General features: G+C 34.2%; 1 protein-coding gene and 1 non-coding gene across 3 annotated transcripts; one reads left to right on the forward strand and one right to left on the reverse strand.

Moving 5' to 3' along the window:
* The first annotated feature begins 737 nt into the window (after positions 1–737).
* On the forward strand, positions 738–7,410 carry LOC119638795 (putative aminopeptidase W07G4.4). 2 transcript variants are annotated; one of them, XM_038035820.1, is made up of 5 exons: positions 738–835; positions 5,505–5,877; positions 5,956–6,097; positions 6,190–6,530; positions 6,589–7,410. In XM_038035820.1, exons 1-5 carry the CDS (start codon positions 822–824, stop codon positions 7,237–7,239), a joined length of 1,521 nt encoding a protein of 506 aa, XP_037891748.1. In that variant the 5' UTR covers positions 738–821; the 3' UTR covers positions 7,240–7,410. The 2 variants fall into 2 exon arrangements, with proteins under 2 accessions (XP_037891748.1, XP_037891747.1); XM_038035819.1 differs by lacking the exon at positions 738–835 and adding an exon at positions 3,095–3,279.
* A 12,233-nt stretch (positions 7,411–19,643) lies between these two features.
* Positions 19,644–19,725, reverse strand: Trnal-uag. The gene has a single exon. It is a non-coding gene; the product is annotated as a tRNA-Leu (tRNA).
* Positions 19,726–20,417: the final 692 nt, after the last annotated feature.

Raw genomic sequence — 20,417 nt, forward strand, 5'->3', positions numbered from 1 at the left:
TCCCATATTCTGCGAGGACCTTAGGACATTTTTGTTCAAAATCTTCGAAGAATTCGTTTTACTCTCTCAACCTAAGTGAAGCGATAAGCTAGCACAATCCATTCAGATTCGGGGAATTCGGGGATTCTTATTTAAATGAAATTTTAAAAGTTTCCCCTAACTCGCTTATAAACCGCATTCATTTTTTAATTCATTTCAAAATTAAAATTGATTCTTTGTTCGCGTTGAGTTGTGTATAGTACGAGTATAAGAAATTAATTAAAAATGTTGCAAATCGTAGCGGTCAGATGTAAAGAGATGTTCATTTACTTAATGTCGACGGAATTTTCTTTTTAAATCAAGGAGAAAGCAATTAAATATTAAAAAAAGGAAGAAAACAACTTGGAATCGGATGGATAGTGGAACTAGCTGTTAAGAGATTAAATTAAATTAAAAAAAACACATCTTACGTTGAGGTGACCAGTATTTTCTAAAAGAAAATGAGTGTGGAGACGAAGACCAAGACGCCGGAGGTGTTTAATATCATCTTTTTGAGGTTTTAAACTACATGTGATTAAAATGATTAAAATTTTACAAGTTTTGTAACATTCGGAAGATGGACGTATGGTCACCTTAATACTTGTATTTATAGGCCACTTCACTTTGTTTCTCGGTTATTTGTATACAGAACGTTGATTTTCGTGAAAGTATTATTTTAAAAAAGTTTTTCCTTATTAGAGAGTTTTCTTCCTTTAAAAGAAAGTTTTTTCTAACTGTGCTTTCTGGTACTTATATATATACGAACATATACACATAAATTTTTCTTCTTAACTATCATCGTCATGGGAATTGATAAGTAAGTATGTTTGCATTCTTTTCTTGCATTTTTCTAATAAAAATTATGCATTCGCTTTTACTCTTTTCCGAACTGCTTAGTATACTTAAGAGATGCTTTGATAAGCTCGTCAGATTTCGTCGCAAAATTCCATCTGCATATCTTTACAAACTAAGCTTGCATTTCTGAGATCCTATAAGTCCGCTAATGCATACACATATTCCATCGTTCTTTTGGTAAGCATCAGCAACTTAAGTTAGGGACTTCTTGGAATATAAACAATTTTGACCAGCAGTCGTTTAGGAGTGAGGAAAAAATTTGTTTTGATTTTTACCGAATGTTGTTAATATCCGCCCCGCGATGAATTGCTTATCTTTCGTGTATTTACATAGCATAATATCGTGCAGAAAATTGGTTGCTTATGTAAACGAGTCTTGTATGTGCGCAACTCGCATCCATAAATTTGAATTGGTGTCAAACAGTGTGGACGACAAGACATCATAGTTGTTTAGGCGAACTACGTCCATTTATAAGATAAGCATATTGCGTATGTAGACAGACCGATATCTTCTTCACTGCTAATACTTACCAGAAGTTTATAGACTTAATGGAAAGTCTTATGCAAATATCTTTGTATTACGACAAATGGGCGAACTTAACCTACATCCTATAAAGAAAAGATTTCAAAATCGAAAACCTTCAAAAAACTAGATTCAAAAATTACAATCCGATTCAGATTGCAGGGATGCCTGCAATTTTTTGAATGCTTTTCTATTTTTACGCTCGCCATCTAAGAATGAAGAAAAGATAATTTTGTCAAGATGTTTAAAACTTTAAGAAGAAAGCTTTGCAGATCTAACAAGTATAAAATTCAAAAAGAAAGCTTTTCAGATCGAGAAGGATAAAATTCTGAATTTAATTGGACATGCCTATATAACACCTATAGTGAAAACGCTCTTGGTCGCAACTATTAAAATATCGTCTTTAAACTTAGCAGAAACATTACAAGCTGCAGCATTCGGATTGGTGTGGAAAATAGGCCATATCGTCAAAATACGTGTCTACAGACGTGTCTTCATTACATTCATTACAACGTATGCGGAGATAAAAATTTCTTATTATATTCTATATATGGTAAAAGCGAAAAAATTTGCCACGGTTCTCTTGCTAGTTGTACATAATTTGTTGAGGTAGCAAATGTTTGTCTTCCGATAATATTATTTTTTACTCGCTCTATGCATTGGACAGTTTAAACAAATATTGGTTCTTGTATTAGTAATAGTGTTAGTTACTTTTAATAGACAGCTTATGTCTGTACAACTACTTGCTTATATGTGATGAACTACTGAAACGGTCCGAGACTGCATAACGTATACCATGTGAAGCATGTTCTTCTTTCATCATAGAGTTTTTGCTTTCAGTTTTTGCAATGAATTCGTTTATCGCCTTATTGTTCAAGGCGTCAATTGTTTGTTATCAATATCTATAAATATTTACGCAATTCTTTTTACCTGCTTCTTGCGACATTGCACTAAGTTCGTCATTTCATTTGTAACAGCTAGAAATATGCAATCACTTAGTGTGGAATTCATTTTGAATATCGCATTTTGCTAACATCATCCACATGTGGCTCGTATCTCGACATTTAATTTAATGTTATGATTATTGTTCATATATTCCCATAAAAATATTCCTTGTTTTGTTTTTTTAAGGAGTGTAGCTTCTTTACCTAAATCAAATTATACTTTTTTTTCGCATTGTATTCGCATATATTCTCAGGAAATTTACTCTTTGCATGTACGTACATAAATGCCAAATAATAATGTTGCTGCTGCTGCAGCGCTATAAAAATTTTTATTGAAAGCCGGCGTAATTTTGCGGGTAGGTGACAGGCAAAATATTAAATAAATAAGTAAACTTCCTTGGAAATTGGTAGAAGCAAGTTAAATAATTAATCGAAAGATGATCTGCAGTCGCATTGGTATTGGAAATGAGTGTATGATAAGAGATTAATATAAATTGTATATCAGTTTATATACAATATAAAACGTTTATGTTAAGGTGACCAGCAAATCTTGCAGAGAGGCGTGTGTTTGCGGGGAATACAAGAAAACAAGAAAATTTTAACATCTTTTCTTTCGCGCTTTCAACCCATTCCAAATATCGAGGTATAGAACTTGATAAAGTTTACCATCTTTAAAACGAGCACATGCGGTCACCTTAATGCAAGTACATATAGTCCGTTTTCCCTTGTTTCTTGGTTAGTTGGTTACAGAACGTTCAACTTTGTGCAAGTGTTACTCCTAAGGAGTTCTCGTTATTATTCGGGTTTCCCGTTTTTTTTCTTTTTGTTAAGAGTTTGAGTGATTCCTTTTGCTATTTCCTTTTTTAATACTTGCATATAAATCGAAGCGTATATATTTTCCTTTCATTTTTTTAATCACTGTCGTCATGGGAGTTGATAAGTGAGTATGTTTGCACTTTTTAGTGGATAATTTTTTTATAAAAATATACTTTTTTTGAAACCTTTGCGCCGAACTTGCTGAGAAAGTGCTTCACTTGATTTCATCGAACTTTTAGAAGAAAGTCAAGTTTTCACCACTAAATATCACATCTGTTACCCTCTTCTCATTTCTAAACTTCTTTAAAATAAATTATAATTACATGTACGCAAACATGGGTGTTTGTATAAGGAAGATGACAAATGTATAGGAATTTCATCATTGCTTCTTTAGTTGCCAGCAACTTAGTGTAGAGACGCTGCGACATATGCATATATATATATGTACAGAAATTTCATCATGGCTTCTTTAGTTGCCAGCAACTTAGTGTGGAGATGCTGCGACGTATGCATATATATATGTATACATATATATATATATATATATGTGCAACCTTAATCTGCATATCAGTGCGATTCATATCTGTTGTTCGACATTTTTCTTGAAAATAGTGTCATTGTTCTTTAAAGGAACTAAAGAATATTTTTTTGGTCCCGCCTCATTACTTATGTTTAGATAGTGCCCATTATCTGAAGCAATTTGCGATCATATGTATCACACAAATGTGTTCAATATGTGCTTCTTATGTGCATTGAAAACATACATATATCGTTCGATTTATTAAATTTAACTGAATTTCTGGATTCATGATTGTCCACGACTATCGCCCGGTTCAATGCAATAAATCACAGTTTTGCAGTCCTAATCTAAGGAGAGGAAAAATATTTGTTTATTACAACTGACAACGTTTGTAGTGAGAGTTTTTGCGTAAGTATGTAATGTAGCGCTCAGTACTTGATATACTTAACTTGATATCTGTTATCGTTTATAATTATAAATCGTTTATAAATTCCTTTTTAAAATCTTATCAACTTTTTTTTAATCATTAATGAAAAGTGTTCAGTACTACTGTAGTGAAAAAGAGTAAATAAATTTTATTTTTTCAGTCAGCTGACAATAAAAACTTTTAACAAATTCGTTTTTTACTTGTGTTGGTCTTTGATATTCAATCCAAAATGTTTCTTTATTGCTTTCACAATTATAACTTTTTAAATATTTCCTTGAAAGTGCATTCGTCTTTTACAATTTATTGTTAAGCTTTCTACTAGGAAACGTATAGAATTGCGCTTCGTTAGCACAATTCATGCTTACCTCCGTATATTAAGAATTGTAAACTAACTGCCGCCGGCTTCAATTGATGTGTAAACATTTTTTTCGTTTAAGACGAACAATAACATTCGACCTTGGCATTGTATACGGAAAAGTGTTTACAATTTTATTTCTTTTTCTCTTTCTTTTTTTTTTATTTTATTTTATTATTTAATTTAAATTAACAGCGTAACAAAAAGCAAATAAAAATCCATTGAGCTTCTCGTTTCTATTTCATCCGCTTATACTGGTGTAAATAGAGATGACTAATTATCTTTGGAAGTGGATTTAAAGAGTTAAGAATGCCGAAATTGTCTAAGTCGTATTTAAAATGATCAGATTAAATAATCCTTATTGTTAATTTGCCGAGTTTAAGAATGATTTCACTCTGGCGAAATTTTTTTTGCTATTACCTCACTTCATTTCTTTAGTTTTAATTGCAATTCATGCCCTAACTTTTTTTTTTTAAACTCTGTACCGATTAGAGCCAAATCTGCAAATTTACTTATGTCCATCTGTCTATCTGCTGAGGAAAAACTTCATGTATTTTGGTTTTTATTCATATCAGTTGTCTGTAACTTACACCCACTCTTTTTTTTTTTGTAATAACACTGTTCATCAATACGAACAAATACACTCTTTTATACGAACTTTTTACTAAAGTTTTTTCAACGTAAGCGATTACAGGTCGCATGTACAATTTTTTGCCCGATTTCCTAGGGAGCGTATCTACAGTGTAAAAAAAGAGTTGGGTATACACCGCCTTAGATTTAAAAATTGGGCAAAGTTCGCTCAAAAGCTCTAATATAATTAGCAACTCATCACAGGGGAAAAGTGCGAATATATGTGCGCACGCGGGTTGCTATTTTATATATGTATATAGCTACAGTAGCTTTCAAAAAGGTTTGCCCGCGGGACTTATAAAATGTCCTGACTATTTGCGATCTATAGATCATAAGTGTAGGCATAATTTCCCATTCCTAAGAATATTGAAACATTTTTTCTGGAAAATTTGAATCGGTTTTATCATTTCTTTTCAGGTTAATACCATGTAGTGTAAAATTATCTCAAGTGATACAAAAATCCGGTTGTGACGTTTTATGCGTAATTGATCGTCAAATTCCCAAAGAATTGGTCGAGCAATTCAATGATTTTCGTTCGTACGATAAAGCATTCGATACGATGGTATCATGTTTCAAATCATCGAAATTAAATATGCCCGTGGTTTATTCACCTCTACCCGAATTAACCGATTATCATGATGTGCGCTGTTATCAAAACGCAGCGGCTAAATCGCTAGAACGTGCCATTAAGGCCGGTTTCAAGGCACCTTTGTTACTAGTGCCGGAAAGTGATAAATTCGCCTACGCGCCGTTGTGTACCGTATTGGGTGCTCTTTCTGAGCTTTATGTGGTATATATATACTTTTAGCGATTGATACCATTGATGCCATTTCTGTCTACATGTGTAGTTTTGTTTATTCCATTTCAGCCTATTCAATATCGTGAAGACGTGCCTGACAAAAGTCAACGCATTTCCAATCTGTCTGTAATGATATCTAGTCCCAAAGCTGAGGAAATTTTGAAAGAAGCTTTACTACTAGAATCTGGACGTTTTGTTGCGCGTGATATTGGTATGCTTTTTTTTTCTTCTCTTTCATTTTTTGCATAATTTTCATAGTAAGCCACGAAATATGCTACAAAATTTTTGACTAAATCTATTTAGGTGTTGGCGATCCCGAACGAATGGCACCACCACGAATCGAGGAATACGTTACAAAAATATTTAAGAATTTGAAAGTCAACGTAATTAGTAACGTGGATACGATTACCAAGGAATATCCATTGTTCGCTGCCGTTAATCGGGCTGCCAATCAAATTGAACGTCATCGCGGGCGTATAATTTTTTTGGAATATAAACCACCTCAACCAGCTAAAAAGACCCTAATGTTAGTTGGTAAAGGTGTAACTTATGACACTGGTGGCGCTGATATTAAGGCTGGAGGGATTATGGCTGGTATGTGCAGGGATAAATGCGGAGCTGCCGCAGTAGCTGGATTTATGCAAGTAAGTTTTTCTGTAAGTCCAGAGAAAATTATAATAACTTCTTTTTTGAATCGTTTAGATTGTTAACGAGAAAAAACCTGCAGACATCCATGTAATTGCTGCTTTATGCTTGGTACGTAATTCAGTCGGCGAAGATTGTTACGTATCCGATGAAATTATTACCTCACGTGCTGGCGTACGTGTACGCGTCGGGAATACAGACGCCGAGGGCCGTATGTGTATGGCCGATGCTTTGTGTCGTATGAAAGAATTGGCTGTTTCTGAAAATTTGCCTGATCCTCACTTATTTACGATTGCCACTCTAACCGGTCATGCTGCTTTGGCTGCTGGTTCCGGTTACTCAATCGTAATTGATAATAGTGTAGCTCACTGCACTGGTCATGCGCGTAAACTTCAGGAAATCGGGCAAATGTTTGGTGATCCTTTTGAGGTATCTACGTTGCGACAAGATGATTTTGATTTTAATGCCGGTAAAGTGATTGGTGAAGATGTGGTTCAATGTAATAATCTTGGATCGTCACGTACACCGCGTGGCCATCAGGTGCCCGCTGCTTTTCTTATCCAAGCCACGGGTCTAAATAAACATGGCTTGGATTCGCCTAAGCCCTTAAAATATACGCATCTAGATATCGCTGCTAGTGCCGGCGAATTACCTGCACTCCCCACTGCCGCTCCCATAATAGCTTTGACTAAAGCTCATTTAAACTAAAGTGCTTTAAATATGCATAAAGTAGACAACTAAACTCTGGGACGATTTTTTATATAATTCATTTTTCTTACTTTCTTTTATAAAATTACGAAATGAATTCCTTATGTTTTTATTGAATTTAAATTTATTTTGAATAAAATATGCGCGACATCACATTCGAATATCAAATAATCAAATATTTCTCATTATTCAGAAAAACTAACTGCAATTCTTCTCAAAGTGGAAGCAAAAATCCTAGTTTTGACTTGAATGCACATAATACATAATATATATAATATATTTACATATAGGTCCATTTGAACTTGTGATATTGTGTGATTTCTAAGACGAATTTACACGCACCTATCACCAAGTATCATAGATGATAAGTTGGGTGCTAACAGTTCTCAAACTGTTGTTAATTGTTTCAGTTTGGAGAGGTTTGGAGTGACTTTATTTTTAGCTCTTATATGTAATGAAGGACTGGACAAACTGGACAAAATTTCGAAAACTGGAAAGTATTTAAAATCATCAGCGCATGGGATTTAAATATTTATTCTATTTTTTCATTCACTTTTAAAAACAAAACCTAAAAGTTGTATGTATATGGAAACTATTTATATATATTTAGGTTTACCGTTTAGCAGCCCAAATAAAAAAATTCTTTTAATTAATTTAAAGAAAGCAATTATACGATAATATTTCACTCAAGTTTTTATTTAAATGCTGTTGTAAGAACACTTGGGTGGAGAAGACGGTTTTGAATATAGGTAAATGTATGCAACTATATAAGATCCTCGAAGATCGATGGATGAATGTCATGTAAAAAAATGATATTCTGTTGCCCTTTTTGATATTTTGGTCGTTTTTTAAATAGCGAGCGGCTTTAAAAGCTTGTAACAGATCGCATCCTTTTGATCCTGTGAAGCAAAGAACATTGTCTTCTTATTGAAGTGAGCTTCTTTTGCAGTAGCTGTGGATAATGCGCTTGGATCTATCCATGATCTTTTGTTCTTTGGGTTCTGAAAATACAAAATCAACCGTTCATCCGCAGTAATGAATGATACGATCAAGTAAGGCAATGAATAGTCGATAATCTTTTCCCCTTTTCTTCTTTGAACATTAGAATTTATCGAAAGATAAGAAAGGAAACTTAGCGAATAGCACGAAATTTTATATCAGTTCTATATATTCTGGAATTCAGGTCTTCCAGTTTCACCTAATGCTAACCTAGAAATGTATTTGACATACGGAAGACACTGTCTCTCCTTCATCCTTGCATGGTAGCATGCATAGATCTAATTGGGATTGTGTTAGAAATGTTTCACGTAAATGAAACACGATGATGTCTTTTCCGTTACTTCTTCTCATTTAACAGATGAGAGAGATCTTTTTATTCACTATTTTTCTTATTTATTAAAAGCAACTCTGTGATCTCTCCATTCTCCACACATAGTACTTTTTTTATAAACCATGTAAAGGATTTGGGAAAAAACCAGACAACGGCTTTTAACGAGAAATCAAAACCATTTCACAAATGCAAAAAGAAGTTTGAAAAAGTGGAAATAGATAAAAATCTTGTAAAGAAAATCAACTCAACTTTAGGCACGTGCCGATATGTGAGCAGTGTAATAATTTATATAATTCTCGTTTCACTGAAGTGTGTGTACCAAATTTTATCCAAATTTGTCCAAACACGTACATGAATCAACACTGGACCGATAAATAGGCTGACGGTATGGTATGCGGAGCTTATTCCGGGGCAGTTGGATATAGTAGAAGAATATGGGGTAAGGAAGATTGTAAGCTAATGCAAGAAATGACATGGAATACCGTCACGGACACGAAAGAAAGCGATTTAGAAACGTCCCCATATAAGTGATTTAGCGCCTTGAATTCGACTAACAGATTCGGACCCAAACTTTTCTTACTTTAACAAAATCGAACTCACATTTCTGAAACTCGTAAGAGTAAAATTTTGTAGAATTTTTTTTTGATGGGGAGGCTAATTTTTTCTTGTCTCCTTTTTAGGCTATGGGAAAATTTTTGTTCTCTAGTTTTTTCGCGGGAAGCGTTATTTGTTTTAACACCTCGCTTGCAAATTGTCGTTACTTGTCAGCGACGGATTTGTCTTTGCAGTGTCTAAATAAACACATCTAAGGATCTATAAAGTATTTTAGTGATCTCAGCATAAGATTCCAAATCGATCAATGCCTACTCATCTGTCTGTTGTTGCCTCCGCCCATCTGTCTGTCTATTACAAACGATTACAAAAACTGAGATAAATAGTTACCAATTGGCACAGATCGGATTCATCTTGATCATGTTCACATTAGGCAAAAAACCATAACTTCAAAGTCCTAGCACCCGGATACAGTCTAATTGTTCCAAGAAAGAGAGTTCCAAGAACAGAGTAATTACAAGTTTGACGACAATCGTAGTAAAGACATGTACGTACAAATTTTGAAACCATATATATTTACTATACTTACCACTTTATTATATATGTAGCTTATTGAGACTGCAGATGTTTGCTAAAACAAGTCGCAAATGCCAGCGGCTTCAATGTTGTTTTTCACATATCTGGAATTATGGTAGGGGATGGTGAATAGCGGAAATCCGCCTTTAAGAAGCCAGGACTTTCCTATTTGTTTTCCGACATTTCGCTTTCGGTGATAAAGATTTAGGACCTTACTTGACTATAATTTTTTTTTTTTACTGAGTTTTTGTTATTTCAGTCAAGAATATATTTCTTTAAAGAAAGTTAATAATAACAAGTGAAACGAGTATAGTGGACATCATATCAGGATTTTTCAAAACAAGGCAATATATGTGCAGCGGTTGAAAAAGTAGTCCGATCTGAATTATTTTCAACAGCTTTCGCTCTTGGCCCAAAATATGGCAATGTACCAGACTTAATCAAAATACCTCAAAAGTTTGCGGTCTGTAGGTTAAACACAAGGGCTGGCAAACTAGCTTAGATCGATTTAGAAAACGTTTCGATGTAATAAAAGGTGGCTCTGTATCTCAAGCCCTTCTGGGATTTAGTGTTATATACATCCGTTCGAACTTCATATACCATCGTACTGATGAGAACATGGAACAAGTTCATTTAGTTTCCGATCGTCTTTGAAATAATTTTTTATTCAATGAGTGTCTGCTCTGCTATTAGTTACTGTCTTCACTGTCTTGTCCTTTTAAAATATAATTCCTGAAGGATTTTCTAACTTAATATTATTCTTTCTAAGATTGTAACTAGTGCTGACCGATTCCAGCAAACTGTACCTTTGCTACGTTAAAATACTCCTTTTATCGTCAGTTGAAAAAAATGGTCTTATTTTTATTCTTAAAAAAATAATTTTTATATTGGGACCTTCAGCAGAGAGGCGAGAGCTTTATACGGCTCCCCAATGGAAATATGAAGGCTAGGACTTATGAAACCTAATTAACTATTTCGTAAAGTGTTTAAAAGGCATTCGTGAGTTTTTCTTCACTCATTTTATGATTTCATGGATCGTATATCATTTCGTAGTCCGTCCAAGTTTAGTGCTGGAGTAGTTAAAGTGCATTTTAATAGAAAAATGGGCTTAGTCTCTTTCAGGTCGGCCTGTAAAGATCGGCCTGTTGGGTACGCTTTAACTAGGCTGCAACCTTCCCCTATCGCTTTCTCTCTCCTAGCTTATTTTCAACTTTCACCGTCTTGCACGTACAAGTAACATCGCCTGAGTGATTGGTCTTATATATATATATATATTATATATATGTACGTGAAACGTTTACTGTACTGTGGTTGAATGACAGATAGCGATAAATTCGTATATCAAAGCAAATTAAAACGAATATTGCGGTATAACCTCAAAACAAGTACACTAACCGTTACTCTGGAATATTTGAGAAGATTTAGTTTTATACACTTACGCCTGCGAACTGTCCCGTTATTAATCGAAATATTTTCAATTGTGGGTGTTTTTGGCACTTTAGAAATTTCGAGCGTGAATTAAGTCTACTCTGACATACATAAAATGCATCGCGTCATCAAAGCATTCGAAAGCTGCAATCGAAATGTCCTCTTTGCCATATAGGTTCAACTAAACATAGATATGTGTATAGGTGTAGGTAGATTTGCCCCTTAGGAATAAGACATCTATGTATGCCATGTACGCTTAACTGATTTGCATAAGTTGCACATATGTACATGAATTGACAAATGCAAAATAAAAGCCTCTGTGCCAAAATGCCAATACTATTAACTTTTTACAGTTCTAAACAAATCCCCCATATAAAAAAAAAAAGAAGAAAATCCATATATACAAACACACGCACTCATACATATGCAAAGACACAAGAACACATAGATAAATTCTTTTATAACCAGATAGCATTGCGACCCATTAAAATTATGTGCTTGTATGTGAATACAATAAACATGCATAAACACCAGCGAAATAGGTAAAAGAAAGGCAACAGGCAGCTGTCGACTGTTAGGCAGGGAAGGGAGACAGGCGTTCAGCAAAAAACTTGTAGATATTGTTTACGCTAAAGCGACGTGTATTGGATTGTGGACGTCACACAAATGTTGCTGTTGTTAATGTTGTTCTTACTGTCGCTGTTGTTGTCGTTCTTGTTGTTGTGAAATAAACCGTTAGGTTTAAGTTTAAAAACTCGGTCAAGAGTGTGTCTCGGTCTTTATTCCTGCTGTGATTACATAATATCCCGTTGATTGTTCTTCTTCGTGTACGTATGTACTTCGCGATATTCGTGTATATGGGAGCGTGCGTGTGTGTGTGTGTGTGTGTGTGTGTTGCGTTAGTTTACTAAACTAACAGCTTTTTATAAGTATGTATACATTTTAAAGCCTTGTTGTTATTTATACCCTTCACCTGCAGTTCGATTATATAAAATATGTTAATGCGTTTGTAACTCTTATTAGTAGAGAGGAAGACGATTAAGCCGAATCTAAGTGCTGTAGGGTATTAAATGTTCGTTTATTGAATTTTCAATACTTTTGTTTACTTATATTTGCTTTCTTCCTTGGTCTCTGCTTTACAAACATTTACAGTTGCTTGTTGTCTTGGCCAGTTTCTGATGACTTGACTCTCATCGTTACGTACACACACACACACAATTCCCTAGTTTCACAAGCCGCATATACACAAATCCAAAACATACATTTACTTGAGTAATAATGTAATATATGTTTATATGTTCTTTATTTTTCTCGGTTGCGAATTGTTTTCCTGTTCTCTCTGTAGGCCATCAGGCTTTTTTTGTTTTTGTTTTTGTTTTGTTTTTTGTGTACAACGATCAAGAAAATGATATATTGAATTTGTCGTGACGGTTGTCAAACGTCAAACGTGAGAGACAATCTCACTTCTTTTAAGGCTTTGCAGATACCGCTTGATACATTTTGGTAACAACGAAGGATTTTCCATTAAAAGCTTATTATGCTTAAGTTACGTAAAGAATCCAAATTCAAGCAACTTTCCTTAAATTTTTCTTAAGAATAGACTGCGAAAATTTGACTCGAAAGAGTTCCACAAAAATATAATATTAGCTAATGGTGCAACCATATGTCTTATCTATCGTTCTTAAAGAATGCTTAACGATGAGTAATACGGCGTCTTAAAGAAGTCAGCAAGGGATTTGCTGTTATTGGGACTGTTGTCTTTCGTTAGTCGCTACGCTGTTCTTGTTCTCCCGTCTCTCTAGTAGCGGAAAAGACGAATTCTCGTGTTTTCCGAGGTATTCGCTACAGCAAGATCGATACTTTCGGTAGAAGAAATGAAATAGAGCAAAAGGCGGAGAATTTTTCCAGTGTAGTAAGATTCATAACATTTAGATTCCTAATAATTTTTTGCAAAGGACTAAGAAAATCTAAATATGCCAGGGGAAATCCTAAGGCTCTATATGGACGGTTTGGAAATATGAAACACTCGCAAACCTTTAACTGGAACTAACATGTGGAATCAAAGCACTCCCAAGGCACAAAGTACACTCTAAGTGTATTGAGTTTTTATATGTTTCAGCTGTGGTCAGACGCGTCGCAAAGGACGCAGAAAATCTAAGGATGCCATGGAAAAGCGTCCATTTTCGAGGTTTCTGTTGGAAAACAAAATTTAATTCATAGCAATTTTTCCATAAAATGCATATTTAATTTTATTATTATTATTATTATTATTATTATTATTAATTTCGCCAGAGAAATAAATTCTAAGACTAAACTCTTAAAAGCGCTAGCATCTAAGGTTATCGGCCTTTATTAAAAACTCTACCGCACTTGAGATTCGAACCCACGACCACTGAGTTGCTAGTCGAGGCCGAGTAGGCCACCCAGTCGGATATAATTAATTTTATTTTAAACATAACAGTTGTTTCTAATTGTCTTTGATTTATTTATCACTCACTCATTATATATATTCATTACTTTCACTTATTATTGAGAAACATATTTTAAAGCTTGCTCCATTACTCCGGCTATTTTATGCAGTAAAACTTTCCTTATGACATTTTTGACTGCTAACAAGACTTGTGAAGAAAATTCCTTGTCCATCCAAGTTTCGAAATCTATTAAATAATTTTCATCATCAGCGTGCTCTTGGGTTAAATAAGTTGTGCTTACTTCATATTATTATTATTATTATTATTTTAATTTTAGACTAATGAATTGAATTCTTAGACTAAAAAAAAGACATTGAACACTAGCAACACAGGCTATCGGCTTAAGAAGTATGAGTTCAAGACGCAAGATATTTGAGAAATTCATTGCGAAGGACTACTAAATATGTTCAACAGCCTTTAATCTATTAGGGAATTTACATAAGTCCCTCTGCAGGAGGCTCAATCCTACAGTTCCCGAGCGCACATGGAGTGAGAAAGCAGTACTCAGGCCGCACAGGGAGCAAGGGAATGAAGCCTACCTAGCACCCCGTTAAAGCGCAAAGGAAGGAAAGACCAATTGTCGTAGTCTAAAGCACGTGAAAGATATGCCACAAGTCATAACGCAGTTGTTTTGTTTGTGGCTTGATTGACTCAGCAGCTTTTATAGAAATCGAAAAATGATACAAAGTCACAAAGACTATGACGAGGAAGCACATTGTTTCCTCTTACGACTGGTGAGCGGCCACAATGTTAGAATATGCCCTTAAATTTAGCTTTACTTGTCCGTCCATCATTGTCCTACATTGTCCTCCATCTAGGTTTTGTCGTCAAACCGGTTCGTACTGGAATTGTCCCATTCAAAGGAAGATATATGCCATATGTTTCTGACCATCCCCCTCATACTAACAATCTTTGATGAAACTTTAAAGGGTCAATGTATATAAGTTTATAAGTAATCTATTGCTTAGATTAGATATCAATATTTAAGCTCTGCTTAAGTATTTATTGGAAACGTTCCAAGACCCCACTCGATCTGTTAACGCCTGTGACGGCATTAAAAACATGAAATTAATGTATGAATGCTTCATTTGCCAAATCGATTAACTGCAATTTCTGAAATTCTTTTTTTTCACATTTTAAAGTCAAAACGCTTGATTGACTCCTACTCGTCTTACATATCCAATTAAAATACACCTTTTTAGTAATAAGTCAAAGCAGCAGTGGGTGACCACATTTTTTAGCTATCGAATGAAATAAACAATGCAATTCAAAAGTCATTCCACGCTCTGATGTTATAATAGAAGTGTAGGTAAAAAAACTTTTTAACAAAGTAATTAAAGGTTAAATAGATATGAAAATTATTTTCAGTCGCTTGTAAACACACGATGAAAATAAGTCTGAACAAACAATTTTTTTCACTTTTCTCTTTAATCAATTTGGGTTTTATATATAGGAATCCTTCCCTACATTGCAAGGCAAGTAACGCGCAGCTTATGTGAACACTTAGTTACGTTAAAGATCAATTTTCATTCATTCTTATTATATAGTTTATAAAATCTGTAAAATGAAATCTTGGTCAAACTTCGCGCACGATCGTTACACGCAGTTATAATTAATTGCTGCAAAAAACAAGGAGAACGAAATTTTCAAAATATTTTTTTGAAAAACATCTAATTTAGCAGCTATCGGTTTAGAAATAATCAAAATTAGCTATGAATACAACCGAGAATGATGAGAACAATGCCCGGAGGATGAGAATCCATTCACATTTTCAACGTTATCAGAATTTAGGTAAAGGGGTTGTTATTTCATGGTAGGAGAATGTCGCTACCTTACTTTTCCCCTTAACTAACTCAATCCCTTCATCAGTTCACCCTCCAAAGTAATTGCCTATCGTTAGAATTACAAAAGGAGTAAATTGTGAAATAGAAAAGTAAAAATTTTATTAACCTCAAATGAAGATCGCGTTAAAATATCACTTCGAGTCATCCACAGCGGCTAACGTACTCAAGTATTCTCAAGAATAAATTGGAAATCTACTGAAGACATATATTAATAGCTCGGAAAGACTTTAATGATTATTGATTTGTACAATAAATTGTCTTAGGCCTGTCGGGGCAAACAGTTATTGAAAAATGTTAAACAATTTTTATAAATTTTTGCCAAGTGTTCGGTGTTCAAGATTCGCCTTAAGCTGCGTATATTTTTCTGACTTGTTTGCCTGCAAAATTTATGTTTTGTTTTTAAATATTTGAAAGCTCAGCATCGCGGTCAGTAGTTGCATCTTTTTGTGGGAAGTACTATAAAAACATTTATACCGTTATTTCAAAGCTTTCCATTTAACAAAAGCCAGTTGTTATCGTTCGTGTTTTTGTTGTTGCTGTTGCTGTTGTTATTAATAAAGCAATTGCTTTATTAGGTTTCCTACTAAGAAACACCGTTACAGATGACTTGCATACCCGGTCTTTGTATTATTATTGTTTTTTATTTTTTATATTTTGTTTTTAAATATGTTTGTTTGTTTTACATTATTTCTAGATATTCTGTTGTTGCTGTTATTGTTGCTATCATTTTTATTATTATTTTGTTATCTGAAACTAGTTTACATTCGTTTGTAAATATCGTGCAGTAATTGTTAATATAAATCAGGTTAATGTTAGGTTATCGGCCTGAGCAGATTTCTGAATTGTTTAGGCTATGATTGATGTTGGAAATGGTAAAGAAAATAAACGATTATCTGCTAAAGAGTTGAACTTTGCATTAATTGTTAAGTAAATATAAAGCAATTAAGCAAACTTTCAAAAAAAAAAAAAAAAAAATCAAAAGCATTGTGGCTATGCTTGCTTCTAAGCAAAATTATTATTATAACTTCCTTTCGTGAAGAAAACGTCTATATCAATAAGTACTAAACTGCACGGCGACCGTAACAGTTACATATATATCATATGGCAGCGAGATGGGCAATCTTCAGACATTTTAACACATACTTGCTTTATCTAATCCAAAGTCTTTTTTTCCCCACCCATGCCCTTTATATGTGCGGGCACGGCCTTGATTCGGAAGGATTATAGGATGAGCGGGTTGAACAGACTGAGCAGTTTTGGTGAATGGTCGACTTGAAAATGGAGCAAGAGAGATCACTGCTGATAGGTTGTTTCAAAAGTGGACAAGTTAGTCGGTGAACGCAGTAGGAAGGTGTTCGAAAAGTTTTTCATAACTAATTTTTTTTCACGCTCGTCAAGTATTCAGCGCTGCTAAAGTAGCGGCACTATGGCCCTACAGTTGCAGTCGTAAAATCGATTTGTGGAATCATTCCATATTTTATTTTTATTGTAAGTGAAATTCGGTTCAAAGTTCGCGAAGTATATCGCTGGACAAAATTTCACCAACAGATTCAGTTCTCGATAAAAATTAAAAATAAGCAACTATTGGGCTTTAAAAGCCAAAGATTTTTGACAAAAAAAGTACTTACGTCAAATATCATAGCATTGGCGAAAAGGGGGAAAATTTCACTTACTCTGATAAAATTGATCTGATTAAGTTAAGAAGTTAGGAAAAGACCATGGCGCTCGCCTTATTTTCTCTTCGAATCTTTTGGGCATGCGTCGTCTAATGAGTCGCAGTTTTTTTTTAACTCTTAAGCTGTCGAAGTAGACTATTTACTCACAGGACATGGACACACGATTGAAAAATGCGTCAATTTTCATTTAATTTTTTCGTCTGTAAGCAAAATTGCCGAATATCAGGAATTTCAGTGCATGATTGCATTTATTCCGATTACAGGGCTGCGCTGACCGGCTATCGAATTATCGGGTTGTATGGATCAGTTATTTCTCTTGAATAGGTAAAAGGAATTAAATATCTCTGAGATATGTTCTGAATACAATGGCATAAGAAGAGACGGCTTATTAAATATGAAGATCGAATAACACATTCGACGGCAATTAATGAGAAATCGTTTTATTATAAGTTCTACTTGTCACTGCTGTGCCTAAGTCTACTCGGTTTAGGCGACAATGGGGGATTACAGCTCTGTAACGGCTATGATCCATGTGAAGGCTCCTGATTGCTTTCTTAACATGAGATCTAATGCTATACTTCATTTTCTTTTTTTTTTTTCATCCGTAAATTAATCATCTGTAGATCGATCTAGTCTATTGAAGTTTCGGCAAGTGTAAGATCTCTATATGCGAAGTGCGCGATTGGTTAAGAAGTGTTACTAATGTATCGACCATTCAGGGCAAGGGCTTGATTTTCATAATCATATTAATTAGGCATTTTATTGAAGACTACAATGCTAGCATCTAGTGGATCTCGTGAGATCTTTAGAAGCAAAAGCTGCGACAATTATATTACACATGCATATTTATATATATATATATATATACATATATTATTACTTGTATGCATTTGATAAAGATTGAAATGCTTGCTCTAGGAGTAATGTAAATATGTTAAAAGGCAAGACTATGCCTAAGTTGCCTTAAGGGAAATTTTCTTAAGTTATCATTGCTTACAATTTGATCAATTAAATAAAAGTTTACATTAATGAGTTCAGTTGATCATCATGAAGGAAAAAACAACTGCAGGCATTTAAAAGAATTATAATTACTTTCGGAATATTTCATGCTGCGTATATATATACATTTACATATATATATATATGCGATAAACTCTTACACGTGCTCTGCTCATCTTTATTGAGTGCCATCGATCGATTCATACTGATGTTATAATTAATTTTATACGCATCGCGAGTAAGAATCAAATTAATTTCGAAAGAAACAAATGATGGGTAGCTTGTAAACATTTTGTCAAACGATGACAACTAACCACTAAACTGCCGCTGTTGCTGCTGTTGCTGTTGTTGTTGTTGATGTTGCTGTTGCTGTTGCTCTTGTTAGTGTCGTTCAAAAAGCAAAAATAAAATATGTAAAAAAAAATATATATATAAACAAACAAACAAACGAGCAAGCAAACTTACGTAGGCATAAATATATGTACGTATGCATATTTTCTTTTTTTATGGAGTAACACAACTGAGGTGCAACACATTCTTTGGCCTGGCTGTTCAATGTATGGACGAGGAGATGGATGTGACTGTGAAGTAAATCTAACAATATTAACGTCAACAACAAACAAAAGCTATCAGGCGCAAGCACTAGGCACACAAGGCACTAAGCACACCAGGCAATAGGCACCAGCTACAACTACATCAATAATAATAGTTGTAGCGCATGGTACCGAATGGGCAAAAAGAAAAAGAAAAATATATATATATATATATATATATATGTAGAAAAATTAAAAACAAAACGAACAGATGAAGAAAAAGATGTTGTTGTATGTTGCTGTATGTATGGTGGTTGCTTGTCTGCTCATAATACAGAGACATAGTCAAGAGCACTGCTCTACGTACTATATGTACTACTACTGTTGGGGATATGTACATATAGCAAATGTTGTAACAGCAAGCAAGAGCAACAACAAAAGCAACCAAACCAGCAAACGACAGAAATGATCTTAAATGAATGCGGAAGTTTTTTTCTTGGGGTTTTGTAACCAGCTCTGTTTTTATATATGTATGTATATATATGTATATATGTAATGCACAGAGCAAGCATATAAAATATATATATATATATATAGACATGGTGGTGGTATTGCTGTAATAGCCAACTGCTGCTGCAACGAGATCTAATGCAACTTTAACCAATACTACATACTAACAACGATTACACTACTACAAGTAAGTACTACTACTACTGGCTTTGGCTACGAATAATAATATATAGAGAGACAAGATAGTCATCAGTTGGCAGAAATTTAAGCTAAAAATTGCTTATACATAATGCAACAATTGATTAATTCAAATTGAAATCTTCCAGAAATCATACAAGTTTATAAATTTATATATACAACGATCAAATTAAGGGTTGGTGGAAGGAGGGAGGGTAGTAGTAAGGTAAAGGGGAGAAGAGGAGGAATGCTAGAGAAATTTTAAACGATTGTGTTATGGGCTTCCGCACAAAAACCTATTTATGAATTGGCAGCGGTGGGATTCGAACCCACGCCTCCGAAGAGACTGGTGCCTAAAACCAGCGCCTTAGACCGCTCGGCCACGCTACCCCATTTCACAGCGATTATCATCACAATTTGTATCAAAATTTTTAATAATTTTCTCTATAAATTTTTTTTATATCCTTTGGGTTAAATCCTTTTTTTTCATCTTCTTCTTTTTAAGATATTTAGAAGCGTGTGAACGTTACTGTATGCAAGTTGAATATATTTCTGTTCAAATTTGTTAAACACCTGCTTTTATGTTGTTCTCTATGCTTGTATGTGCTTTGTTTGTTTTTTTTTTTTTTTTTTTTTAATTTGTTCATATGCGTTATTTGATATTTCATCATAAACTTTTTTCTCTGCTTTTGTTTTTTGCTTTGGCCCCACGTAGTTTGCGAGTTTTATAGTTTCCCAGCGCTTAAGATGCTGCAGTGAAATACTACATGAATTAAATCATGTGTTAATTATAAGCAATTTGTGACAGTTTCATTTTTTGGGAGGCTGCAACATATGTTCTCGTCAACATATTCATCAGGAATACAATGTATTAATGTCAAGGATATTAAAAAGGTTATTTTTTGCATGATTTTCAAAAAGCAGAAAACAAATACAAAATTCTTTTTTTGTGCAGTTAGTAGGTTTGTGCAGGCTCGTGAAACAGATGGCAAGTCACCAGAGTAGGCCTGCGAACGCAAGTCGGTCACCGATACAAAAGCCAATGAAGGCTTTTAATCAAGCCGAGATTACAATCTCAGCCG

The sequence above is a fragment of the Glossina fuscipes genome, unplaced genomic scaffold (genome assembly GCF_014805625.2).
Source record: "Glossina fuscipes isolate IAEA_lab_2018 unplaced genomic scaffold, Yale_Gfus_2 109, whole genome shotgun sequence".
Lineage (NCBI taxonomy): Eukaryota > Metazoa > Arthropoda > Insecta > Diptera > Glossinidae > Glossina > Glossina fuscipes.

Coding starts and splice junctions, on each gene's coding strand:
- LOC119638795 (XM_038035820.1), top strand. Junction 5,878..5,955: donor CTCTTTCTGAGCTTTATGTG/GTATATATATAC, acceptor ATTCCATTTCAG/CCTATTCAATATCGTGAAGA. Junction 6,098..6,189: donor TTTTGTTGCGCGTGATATTG/GTATGCTTTTTT, acceptor AAATCTATTTAG/GTGTTGGCGATCCCGAACGA.